Genomic DNA, 12,497 nt, shown 5'->3' with positions numbered 1-12,497 from the left:
GTGTTCTCACTCCCTCACTCCCGATACAAAGCCAACTAACTTTTTTCCAAACCTTGAAAATGAAATTAATTCATCAGGCAACTGGACAGTTAAAAAAGAGAAGGATTTTTGCCCTATTTAAAAGCCTGTAGAGAAAGCTTAAAACATTTCTTAGAAACACTTAAGCATTCAAATACATATTCTCTCTTTGAAATTCTCTTTAAGTAAAGGTCTACCAAAAAGTTACTGTGTCTAGTCCTACCTTACACTCTACTAACACGAACAGGCTGGATAAAACTAACCAACTGGCTTTTAAAAGTGTTAGAAACAAATGCTGACCTTCCTAAGTACAGAGATTAGCAAAGGCTTTCTCCCCTTCACAATTACCTTTTACTATGTATTTCACTCTCAGCCAGGGTGTGAGGAATGTAAATTAAAAGGCAATTTTAGGGCTTCTATGAAGACAAAGAGGACTTCATCCTTCAGAGAACAAGTATTTTCCATGCCTAGTTTTATTCTCATTACACCATCATCAAGTGTTGGCAATTATTGTCTTAAAAGCTACAAAAGCAGGATTTCAACCCAGCAACAAATTTAGCATCAACTCCATATTCAGATAGAAGTTACTGTCCTATAGACCTTCTCTAGAATGCTCAATGTTAGCAAATTTCGCTACACATACTCAAGGCATGCTTCATTTCAAGTATCAGAGAATTTTTGCCTAAGGGACTCACCAATAAGTGAAGACATTTATATGCTTAATGGAACCATAATTTTTGTTTTCACTGGAATCAGTTACTATCAGAAGAAAAAGCTTGTTTCTCAGTATATAAAAGTGATGGCAAATGTGAACAGAACAATTACATACATAAGTGTGTGGCATTCAGTGCATGGCTTAAGTAGGGTTTTGTTTGCAGGTTGGGATTTTTTTGTCATACTCTTGTAAAGTGCTTTCTGTGATCCGCCACCAAAACATGCTTGTTGAAGGACAGATGTGAGCATGGTTGACATCACAGGAATCCAAAAATTAAACATTTGCACTATTGCTTTGACTTGAATATTAAAAAAAAACAAAAAAAAAAAACAAAAAACCCCCACATATTTAGATACACAATAGAAGTGTTTCTACATCTCTTATATACAACCAAAGAACATGTTACACTCAGATCATTAGAAGCGGCCTGTTCTGATACAGTTTATGAAGTGACAAAGCTGACAGTAAAGCTATTGCTTTACGTTTGCAATGTAAACATCTCAAAGAAGAATATGCTAACAGTTTCAGAGATGAGATTGCTTAAAATCAGTAAAAACCAAAGCAAGTGGACATATCAACCTTTTGTCTCTACAAGGCTTAGTTTACAAGCTCAGGCTGTACATTTATTCTTTGAAGGACATCTTCTGGCATACAAAAGACAGGATTGACTGCCTTGATTTGTTCTTCTCCTAATAAAGATAGTCCAGCAATTCCAAACAGGGTGTGAAATGGATCCACCTGAGGGAAGAAGAAAAAAGAGTTTGAGTCTGTTTCCAAACATGCTTATGTCCAAATGTTCATTCCATACAAGCTTGTCACTTCTATGGAATGAAGCTTCTGTTTGCTAGCAAGAGACTGAAATCCCCATGGCTGAAGGAGACAATGCAACTGAACAAAACTTCCATTTGTGCTGACATGTGTTGACAGGCAAGACAGCTTCCACAGCATGCATTTACAATACCATGATTTACTTAGAGATGCTTGTCAATTGTCTGCTAAGGCAATTTTCAACTCTGAATTTGGGAGGAAGCACTCATTTGCCTCCATTACCATGAAATGTCACAGGGTAGCAGAAGCAAAGAAAAATAGAGATTTTAAAAGTTAAGTTTGATCATCTATAAGTATCACTTCCATAAATTCCCCATTTGCTCTTCAGCAACCTTATAATGCTCTTCAGCTCTTTAACGGTCTCTGAATACAGAGCTGTGCTGTAAAATCTTCAGAGGGAAGCAGCAACCTATTGTGAAACTGAACGGAAAGATACAAGTAAGAAAAAACCCAGAAGAGACAGGAGCAGTGATTGGTATCCAAGTATTCCGTCAATGTATGAACCTTCCCTAAAAGCATTTATTACCACATAACTGCAATAGATTATGAAGTCTCATGACAAGCATTCTGTTGGTGGAGTTAACCAACCATTCTACAAAAAACCTATCCAAAAGTCCCTGTGCTGTCTCGTGCAGCATACACCCTGTTTGCATTAGTGGAACCTCTGGATCTCGCTGCAAAGGTTCTATACTGCAGTAAACTAAGCCAAATTACCATGTTGTAGCCATATACAGGATCCTCAACCATTGATCACAGCCTAGAAGGTTCAAACTACACTACCATAGCATGTAGTGCTATGCTCCTCAGTGGTTTGGCAACCACATTATTGGTGTTGTCAAAGCTCAGGCTTATGTTTACTTGCTCCATCTCAGAATTGAGTATGTGGCCATTAGAAGAGGGGTAAAAAAAATAAGCAGCAAAATAATAATAATGAACAGCACACTTTAGGAATGGCAAGACAGATGGACAGGCCCAGAAGGGGAGATGCTCCCCAATGGGAAGTGGGCAAGTGAAGTTCCAGATTCAAGTCTGTTGATGAACAATATTTATGTTCAGGGAAACCCAAACTCCTAGAAGATACATTTACTGCCATCTACTCCTTTCTGCAATCTTCTTTAAAGCACGTAACAAGGAAACACCTGCTGAATAACAACCAAGAGCTAATAAGCACAGCTACTAAAGTTAAGTTATTGAGAATTAGCTGCTTGGAACTTAAAAATAAACAAATAAACAAACAAACAATCCCACAAAAAAAAAAAAAACAACGAAAAAGACAGAGCTGTTTTTTGTCAAGTGGTTCAAAACCTGAAGTATAATCACAACATCAAATCAAGACTGGAACCTGGAACTAACTGAAAACAAAACAAAAAAACCCCACCAAACAACAGCAACAAAAAAACCCCCAACACCAAACCAAAACCCACACCACACTACCACCCCATAAACAAATAAAAACCTACCACCCCATCCTAGCCAAAAAACCCATCCTCAAACAAACCAATCCCACAACACCCCACAACCCCCCAAAACAACAGGTCTGTTAGCAATGAGTTTTTATATGAACAAAGCAAAATCCTGTAGGTGTCAACACTTCTATGGCAGCACCCACTTCAACAGTGGATGACAGGTAAAAATAATATGAAATGACCACTAACAATACACAAAACCTCTCCCAGTGGTGCCTGCATTAGATAGAGAGGAAAGGCCCTGCACAGTTGCTCTTCTAGCTAGACAAAAACAGTTCAATAGCTCAAATTTAATCTCAAAGCCAGAAAAGCACAAAGATTTTAAGTGTCAGGCTTCTCATGGAGAATTCTTTTTAGAGTCTTTCTGTGAGCTCTTTAAAAATACAAAAGCCTTCCAATTTTAAGAATACCAAAATACTTCCCAAATGACAGACCAGAATAACGAGATTTCTCCCCCTTCCCCAAGCGGGAATAATTTATCAGCTTGCAAAGAAACAGAAAGCTACTTCAGTTTTTAAGGCATTTGTGGAGAAAGGAGAAGACATGCTCAGCTGCAGTAAGAACAGCTAAAACTTCCCTGTGGCCTCTGACAAATAAGCAGCCAAGTGCTCTATAGGAACTGCACTGAGGTCTTAGAATACTTTCAATTTTATCTGTCCAGCACCCTTGAAAGATAAGGAAAATGGCTTTATTTGCCATTTTACCTGGGCAATCTCCATTATTTCTGCTTGAAACCAGAGAGCACAGAGCAGCTAAACCGTAATTGCTCTCTCAAACAAGCAGGAAATTCGTACCACCATGCTCTGCATAATGCTACCACAAAAGCTTATTCCTCCCTCCTCTTATAGACAAATGCCAGTGAGAGGCAGTTGCTGGGCTGGCACAGAACAACATATACAGCATATAAGGATTCTTAACAAAAACTTACAGCTCATTTAGATCGGGCAAAACCATGAAGAGAGCTGAGGACTACTGAGAGCTGAGGACTACTGCACCAGCACTGGACTCTAGCTTGCAAATCATTTTACAGAATAAACCAAACCCCAAAAACCCCCCCCCCCCCCCCCCCCAAAAACCCAAACCACCAGACACAGTATTTTTTACAGGGATCTTCCAAGTGGTCTTGTGAGAAACAATCTGTGTGGTATGCGTTACGAGAACCACACCAGAATTTGTCAGGAAGGGCAACTGACTTCAGCACGTGCACAGTACCACAGTGCAGCTGCGATATAAAATACGTGCTCCCCAAGCAAGCCTTTGAAAGCAACTCTACCCTGTTCTTTCCTTCAAAGTACACTGCAGGCTCTGCAGAACGCTTACCCCTGGATCACAAGTTGAATTACACTCGAATGAGAAAATTTACTTTCCCAGTTGAAATTTTCAGTTAAGTATTTTATTTAGTAAGTGGTTATTTACCATATCTCCTGGTCTGTCAGCAAATCCTCCCGTCTCCTCATCCTGGCAAGCCAAAATAAAGCAGCGCAGCTTCTCTCTGTCAATCCAGTGTAATCTACCAATCATCTTCAAAGATGCTAGCACCCACCATGAATAACATACATCAGGTAACTGGCAAGCAGAGAAGCAGATTATTATTTGATTTTCTTTTAAACACGACATTGCAAATTTTATTGGTAATTCTGCAAATTACCAAGTGTGCTGACCCAATACTGTTGCAGAGAAACAACACTTGAAGAGCAAGTTCCTGGATGCAGTCTCTTTTCAGAGGACTTCCCTTTTTCAGGAAGGGAAGGTCTCTCCCAAACCTCTTCCCTTCTTTGGGAAACAAAACCACAAGAATGTGATTTTGAAATGTTCTTCACCTTGTGTAGGAGAGGCTAAAAACCACAGCCCCTTTTTCAGGAGTAGGAAACACAAAGAACTTCGTACCAATTACTTTTTGGGGATTTTTTTGGGTGGGGTGGAAGGAGATGAAGGGGGAAGGGGGATGGATGGAGCAGGGGAAGTGTTTTTGGTTGGTTATCTATTTAGCAGTGGAGATATTCGAGGTCACACAATTCCCTAGTGTGATGAGGAACACTATTACACCCAGGATCTACATCCAGGAAAACAGTAATTTTTGTATGAATTCTACAGAAGAGATCATTCCCAATGTCGGAAAATATTAAAGCCCTGATTTAACAAGATACTGGTTAAAGCAGTCAGCAAGACATACTTCCACATGCGTACCTTCCTAAACTGAGGACTCAGACTAAGCGTAACTAAGGACATCATGGCAGATGTTAGTGACAAAATGAAGAGTCAAAATGAAGGCCTGACTTCTTTGAAACACTTCATAGGAGTCATGACGTTTTCCAGAAGTACTTCAGCTTTAGAAAAAATAATCTCTACTGAGGTCTGAGCAAACAAAAAAAGCCACCCAATACCTTCTCTGGTCGTCCATTGAGACCTCCGGAAGGTAACTGACGCTCACAAAGCCACCAACCCAGCAAGTCAACATTTATTTGATGCAACTGGTCTGTTATAGCCAGGAATCCTGTGCAACAATAGATCTAAAATTACAGACATAAATTGGTTGTGTATTTAAAGACTATAGTTAGCAGACTAAATGCAGGAAGATCTCAAAGCAGGAATATAGTCATGCAAACAATACAAATTAAGCACACATTTTAACTTCTGGTTTTACTTTTCCATTAGAAAAGTATGTTATTGATACAGTTGCTTTGTATAAAAGTACCAGCTACATGATGCAATTACAGAACAGTAAGACTTGACTAATATAAGACATTAATGCATGGTTTGGAAAAAGATTCTAAGCGATCAGGCAGAGCCCTACAGTTTTATTTTAAAATCACAGACTCTGAAGCCAGAGCAGGCAAACTGATTTCTGCAGGCTGGATATGGCCTGTATGAAAATTCTGCATCCAGCATATGGTTTGTTCCTCTATGTGCCTCTTACCCTAAGGCTTGCAGACAGCAAACTAAAGACCAACTAAATTCTCTAGCAGAAACAGGTTAGCTCTGATCTTTAACTATCCTAGCAATCCCTCATATATCTAGCCACGTCAGGTTTGCTGCCAATGTGCCACGTAACATATCTCCATTAATCCCCGTTTACTTTTTTCTGGGAAATAACATTTACAGTGCAACAGCATACTCTGGTCACCTTTCATGCAGTCACTAGGAAAGCAGCCAAGCACAAACCACAAGAGACCAAAATCTCAACTGAAGACCGCTCATAATCACCTTTCCCTAATTAAGACACACACCTAAAACGACAACAACAAAAACCGACAACAAAAGCACACACTGACAGGGATGAGCCTATCCAAGAATAGTAAAAAAATAAATGTTATATTCCCGGAAAACTTTTGAACTACTGTGCAGGCAAAGGAGTTGCCTTTTACAGCATTTCAAGGAGTATGTGAATATGCACAACAGATTTAATCCTCCCTGGAAATGCCAGCTGCAAAGAGAGTGCTTTCAGCTACTTAACCTGACTTGCTTGACCAGTAGAACATGGTCCAAATATCTAGACCATATGAGCCAACACCACTATACCAGTTGGTTTGGGTTTATTTTTTCCCCTCCACTTGAGAAGGTTCACGTCTCATTTTTATTTGAGTTCACCAGCTGATAAGTATCAAACAAAATACACAACTGACCTTTATGTTTCACGATTTGTGGCAGACAAAGTGCACAATGTCTCTATTAATACCAGTTTCAAATTCTCTAAAAGATCCTCATGCTAACTGTTTCAATATCAATATGTGAAGACTGAAATACAGTCCTGGAAGTTGTTCCCTTATGATATTCCTCCCCCCCACTCCCACCATGTAATGTTCCAAATCTCTCAGATTTATCTAGCTAGTTGTTTGTTTATTTTAACTAAGGTACTAGAATCAGGCATTTTGGAAACAAGAAAGGTTTATTAATGGATATCACTGACAGATACTGTAAAGAAACGCTTATACGCAGTATGTGATGCTTGCAATTTTAAAACATTTCCATATGAAGAAAAACTCACCTGTCCTGCATGCGATTCGGAACCTGGTCTACAACCAAATCCTCCATCAAAGTTCATACAGGACAAAACGAATTCTACTGCTTTTCCCACATCAATAGCATCCAGCCTTCCCTGCAAGTCAGAAAAGCAACTAATGCACTTTATATACTACCAAGCTTGTTACATACAGAAACTTTGGCAGTATCAAAGAGAAGATTTTGCACTTGTGCACATAATGATTTAGGACTCACCAGAAGTGCAAGAGTTGCTGCAGCACAGAAGGAGAACCTTGTATCTATTTCTCCTAGAAAGTGAGGGATAGGGAATGAAATAAAAGTATTTTTATTAACAACAACAAAAATACACTTAAATCACCACTGAAAGCATGGAATAGTATGTTGAAATACTAGGTTTTACACAGAATAAAAATCGGCCAAAAACTGCTCTTGGATTGTTTCTTTTTCCAGCCCATGAATTATTCCTCACTAATTTAGAAAGTGTACATTAAAACTGTTTACTGCACATAAAACCAAACAGTACATTATGAGCTGGTGTACAGTCACATATATATCCAAATCAGTTCAACTAGTGGTAATTTACAAGTAACTACGTAATTTTAGGGTTTCTGTAGTGTAGATAACCACAGAGCAGTGGACTCAAAAATACTCAGGCACAACTCTTCATCTGCCTTAAATCCAGGCAGAAGCAGAAGCCACTTCTGTTTTTAGAGTAAGGCTGATAAAAGTTGTATACTTACATCTGGAAGCTAAACCAGAAAGGCTACACCTATAGCAGCATGATTGCTCAGGAAGTCTATACCAATGTAACTCTCCTTGCACAAACTCCGAGCAATTAATACTTGAAGTCAAAATTTATAAATGAACCCATCCACAAAAATTCGGGTTTTTGGTTAAACTGATACAAGACTTTTCTTCTTCATCAATTCACTGGCTGATAAATACAAACCAAACCTGTGCTGTTCTGTCCCACATCAGGTACCGCACTCCTTCAGTCTCACTGTAACTTCCTTCCAGAAATAATGTAAATCCATTGTGCATTCGGTATGTTTCAGTACTTTAATTTTATTAAAATGTAAGTGTTCCATGTGGAATTTTTAGAGTGACTAAATATTTTTGCCACAGCTTAACAATATCATCTTTGCTCACAAGGAATTTATGTGCAGAAACAAGATCAGTATTAAGAGAAGTTCATGTGTACAAACCCAATTTTTCTCATTCCCATATAGTGAAAGATCCTTTCACAGCTGACACGCATAAAGATCGTAACTGACTGTCACTAAATAGCACGCAATTTCGTATCCCTTATGAAGTAGTTTATCTGGTATATCAAAGCACTGTCAAGTTACAAATGCTCAAAAGTTTTCTTCTTTCAGAGCTAGACACTTTTAATACAAGAATAAACGTGAAGTTTAGACTACTTATGAAAGGAATGAAACATATCTCTGTCCTTTTTCACAACTCAGAAAATAACTGTTCACAGACAAAACATAAGCAAAAAAACCACCCAAGGGAACTTAAGCTTGCAGACTTAATGTGTCAGCCAAGCCGCTAAATTTTAAAGATCTAAAAATTACCCCATTTGTCTCCAGCAAATGATCCATCTTCTTTTTGCAAGCTCTGTATATATTCAACAATTTTATTTACATCAACAACATGTAGACTATCATACAAGATAAGAATCTGGGGAAAAAACAGACAAAGTAACAATCAAAGAGAGGCAAAAAATTAAAACCCCCTATTTCTTTAAAAAACCAAACATCCTGGATTTATAAAAGACTTCATTTAACTGTGAATGCTATCTGATAAGGTTTATTAAAACAAAGTGTCATTCACTGCAGTTCATCTATCTCTGTCTAAAAAATGTCAAGAAACTCTCAAGTGCAAATATAGCCAATTCAAGCTGAACTCATTTGTTACTTTCCAACTTCCAGCTCTCTTTTCAAAAGCATAATCAGGTTTATTTGTTTTTATGTCAGCATTATGTAGAACAGAGATTTAATTATGGTTAATTTTGTAATGGGATAACGACATCCTAGACTACAACTGTGTAGTTTGTGCACTGCTGCTACTTGGATATATGCAAGTGTAAGTCGAGCAGCTAGTTACTAACAGCACTTACAGTCCAAGCCTGTCAGCAATAATTACTTTCAAATTATAAGATTTTTATTTACATTCAGTTTTTCAAATATAATGATGAGAACCAAACTGTGGTAATTTAAGTATGACCAATAAGATTAGACACTATCTGTACAGTCAATATATTCTGGGAGAAAAACAAAAGGTCATAGGGAACATAAAGTTCTCTGAGCTAACACTGATCTGAACCAGTAAATCCATATTACAAAGCAACACTGTTTCCGAGCCCCGGCCAGCTTCCTGGTTTTACTCATAGCTTGCATAATATGTAATGAGAGTAATCAAGAATTTATTATAAATAGCATAATAGAAAGAACAGTTCAAACTAAGCAGTATTATAGTGCCAAGCCTGAAAAATACTTCAAACACCCAGAGTTAGCTGGAATCGATTTCAACTGTTAGACAAAATTTAAGTCTTAAGGAAACGAAAAAAAAAGAACATACAACTCCAACAGAAAACATATAACCATTGCATACTCCTTAAAAAGCAAATCTGAACAAATTACTATTAATAGTCACCAAAGCAAGATGTGACATGACCCTTTACGTATTCTGGGTATGTTAAGAACATGCATGTTCAATAAGACATGCTGTTGTAATGAACGGAAGCATTACATCGGCACTTGCTAACAGTTCTCAACTTTGCACATCTAGAGCTGCATGCAGTTAGCATGAAAACATCCTCTAGTAACATCAAGTATTTGTTTAAGAACGAATATCTCTAATAAGTGAAAGTAAACAACCTCAAATTGTATCCCCTTCTTACACTGCACTAGAACTTGTGAAGGGAGCTTGACTGGACAGTACGGAACATCTCAGACGTCACAGCCTAAAGAAACTTTAGTTTCCTGGTTCTCACAGTATCAGAGTAATTCTAGAGCTAAACTGGTAATAAATACCAACTCAGAGCAGATAATACATGCCAACACTAGTCACTGACCCAAGAAAACACCACTCTTCTGTCCTACCTAAGGGTTTCAAATCCAGTGCCTTAAATCCAACACACTGTCTTCCTAAAACAGGATGTTCTTATTTATTTGTAACACCAGTTAAATTTCTTCCATAACACTGGACCATAAAGAAGTTATGCAGCAATCAAACATCCAAGCCTTTTTGGTATTTTTTTCCACAACATGAGTTTTATATGAGAAGAACAAAACGCAAAACAAACAAAAACCCCAACAACAAAACAAACAAGAGAGCACGAGAAATTAGATCTACAGTGGAGATGGCTCCAGTGAAAAACTTAGATTGAGAATTACTGTTTCTCAGAGAAAGAGTACACACCACGTAAATCAAATGCTCAGGAGACTGGTATCATTTTTAAGTTATACACAAAAACACAGATTTGAGAAACACTGCAGGAACCAAGTGCTACAGTGTTTCTTTTGTACAGTACTAACGTCTAAACACACTATATATAATTATACATACTACATAGTTTAGATATATACTTACTTATGTGTATTATTTATTAATATGTTACAATATCTAGCAATCACAACTACAGTAATGTATACATGAAAAAAAATCCCAAACTTTAATCTTATTCTGGTCATAATTATCTTTCACTTTGATGTACACTAAAAATATTTTAGAAAATCCAAATTTTATTTACCAAAAGCTTGAGCAAAGCCTGTAGCTAAGAAGTATTTCCAAAAAACTGTAGAAAAATTATCAAGAATGCATTAACTTATCATCAAAACCCACAACTTGCCAAAATCTGGCAATTTTGTCGGAAATGATACAGCCAAATGCTGGAGTGTTGTGTGTTTGATTTTTTTTTGAAGAAGGAACTGATACAGTTTTTCCACTGGCATCCCGCAGGACCTGGTTCGTCAGCCTGCAATCATCAAACGCAGTAACTGCAATGGGTTTTTTCCAAAATTACCCTGTTACGTTTACCTGGACAGCACTGAGGGTATAGAGGAGATGAGGATCATGACCTGTGCTGGCACTTATTCCACCACATTCATGTTGACATGATTCGATGAATTCCAGAATTTCTTCTTTGTTCATTCGGTGCAGCTGCCCCATGAGATCCATTGCTGTCAGCCCCCAGTAAACACCACTCATCCTCAAATACTCCGACATACAGTATTCCTAAGTAGTGCATTGTTTTAGTTCTTCATCAGGTAAGCACATCATCAGTACAGAACAATGAAAATACTACAAACTGTAAATGTTAACTAATGCATGCCAACCATCTTTCCTCCCATTAACAACTTATTAAATAGCAGCCACTCACACATACTCTGCAGATGATACATTTGCATACGTACCGGCACACATATATGTATCTACATATACTACATTCCCTTCCTCCCCTGTATTTTCTAGTTCAAAGTATCAAGCCCAATATCAAATTGAACACATACAGGTAGTTGAGCACCAATTCAGATGTTATCCTGGCATCCAAACTACCACTCAAATTGCCACCCCATCTAGTCTCAAAAATAACAAACCTCACATTTAATGAAACTTACTGCCAAGTGCCAAAACCGTCACAATCTAAAGTTGAACTAGGAAATGAAATTTCATACTGAATTCTCTTACATCGATCACATCACCCACACCACCCATAAACATTGTTTTCTACTTTCTGAGCACAGGAACAATCATTAGCAATAGTGCTTAGAGTTCTTTTGTAAAGTAAAGGAAACTGCACGCTTTCTTCGGACACACTGACATCTTTCATCTGCTGGAACTGGAATCCGGTGTGGACCTGATAGCCTGTGGCTGTAAAACTGTTGCATGTTAAACTGTTTCTCAAACCCAGGAGGCACGGGGCAGTGCTGTGGTGGGATTCAGCATGCTGACCCACCAAAAGGGCAACGTGTAAATGTAGCTATACTCCTTGTGCATTCTAGCAGGTGAAGATGCAACAAGCAGCTCATTTCTCAGGTCTCAGAGTAATTCTAGAGCTAAACCGATAATCTTCAAATTTATACTCAGATAATACATGCCAAAACTCATCACAGACCTTGAGAAATTAACAAAGACTTCCTTCTTTTGTACCTGGGATTGCAGGGCGAGAAGGAACTGGCTTGTGAACAAGTAAACAAGGGCTATTATGGCTGTTAAAACCACAGCTGCACCGACACGAGTCAATACCTACATAATCATCTTTCTTTGTTCCATACGAAGCTATATAGTCCGCGTGTTTCTCCGAGAGCAACGTGCTTGGGGCATCGGGTTTTATCACAACATCCTTCTGCGGTGTCCCCTGTAAGAAGGACCAACAAAACGCCGGTTGTGCGGTCAGTTCAGGCTGTGGCACCTGGGTGTAACTCAGCCGCCACCAGCACGCTGACAACACGACACGTCTCTCCCGTGAACACGGGCTGACT

The 12,497-nt window shown here is 38.3% G+C and overlaps 1 protein-coding gene across 1 annotated transcript; it reads right to left on the bottom strand.

Moving 5' to 3' along the window:
• Positions 1-1,071: 1,071 nt before the first annotated feature.
• On the bottom strand, positions 1,072-12,373 carry RABGGTB (Rab geranylgeranyltransferase, beta subunit; the record flags this gene model as incomplete). Its single annotated transcript, XM_010016594.1, has 8 exons — positions 1,072-1,471; positions 4,444-4,593; positions 5,412-5,537; positions 7,013-7,123; positions 7,243-7,295; positions 8,586-8,691; positions 11,053-11,250; positions 12,266-12,373. Coding segments are annotated over 8 exons (993 nt in total), but the record flags the coding sequence as incomplete, so codon positions are not given.
• Between the last annotated feature and the right edge of the window lie 124 nt (positions 12,374-12,497).

Source organism: Nestor notabilis, unplaced genomic scaffold (genome assembly GCF_000696875.1).
Source record: "Nestor notabilis isolate BGI_N333 unplaced genomic scaffold, ASM69687v1 scaffold27936, whole genome shotgun sequence".
Taxonomy (NCBI): domain Eukaryota; kingdom Metazoa; phylum Chordata; class Aves; order Psittaciformes; family Psittacidae; genus Nestor; species Nestor notabilis.
The sequence above is the reverse complement of the archived record's forward strand: the minus strand, read 5'-3'. Positions and strand labels throughout refer to the sequence as shown.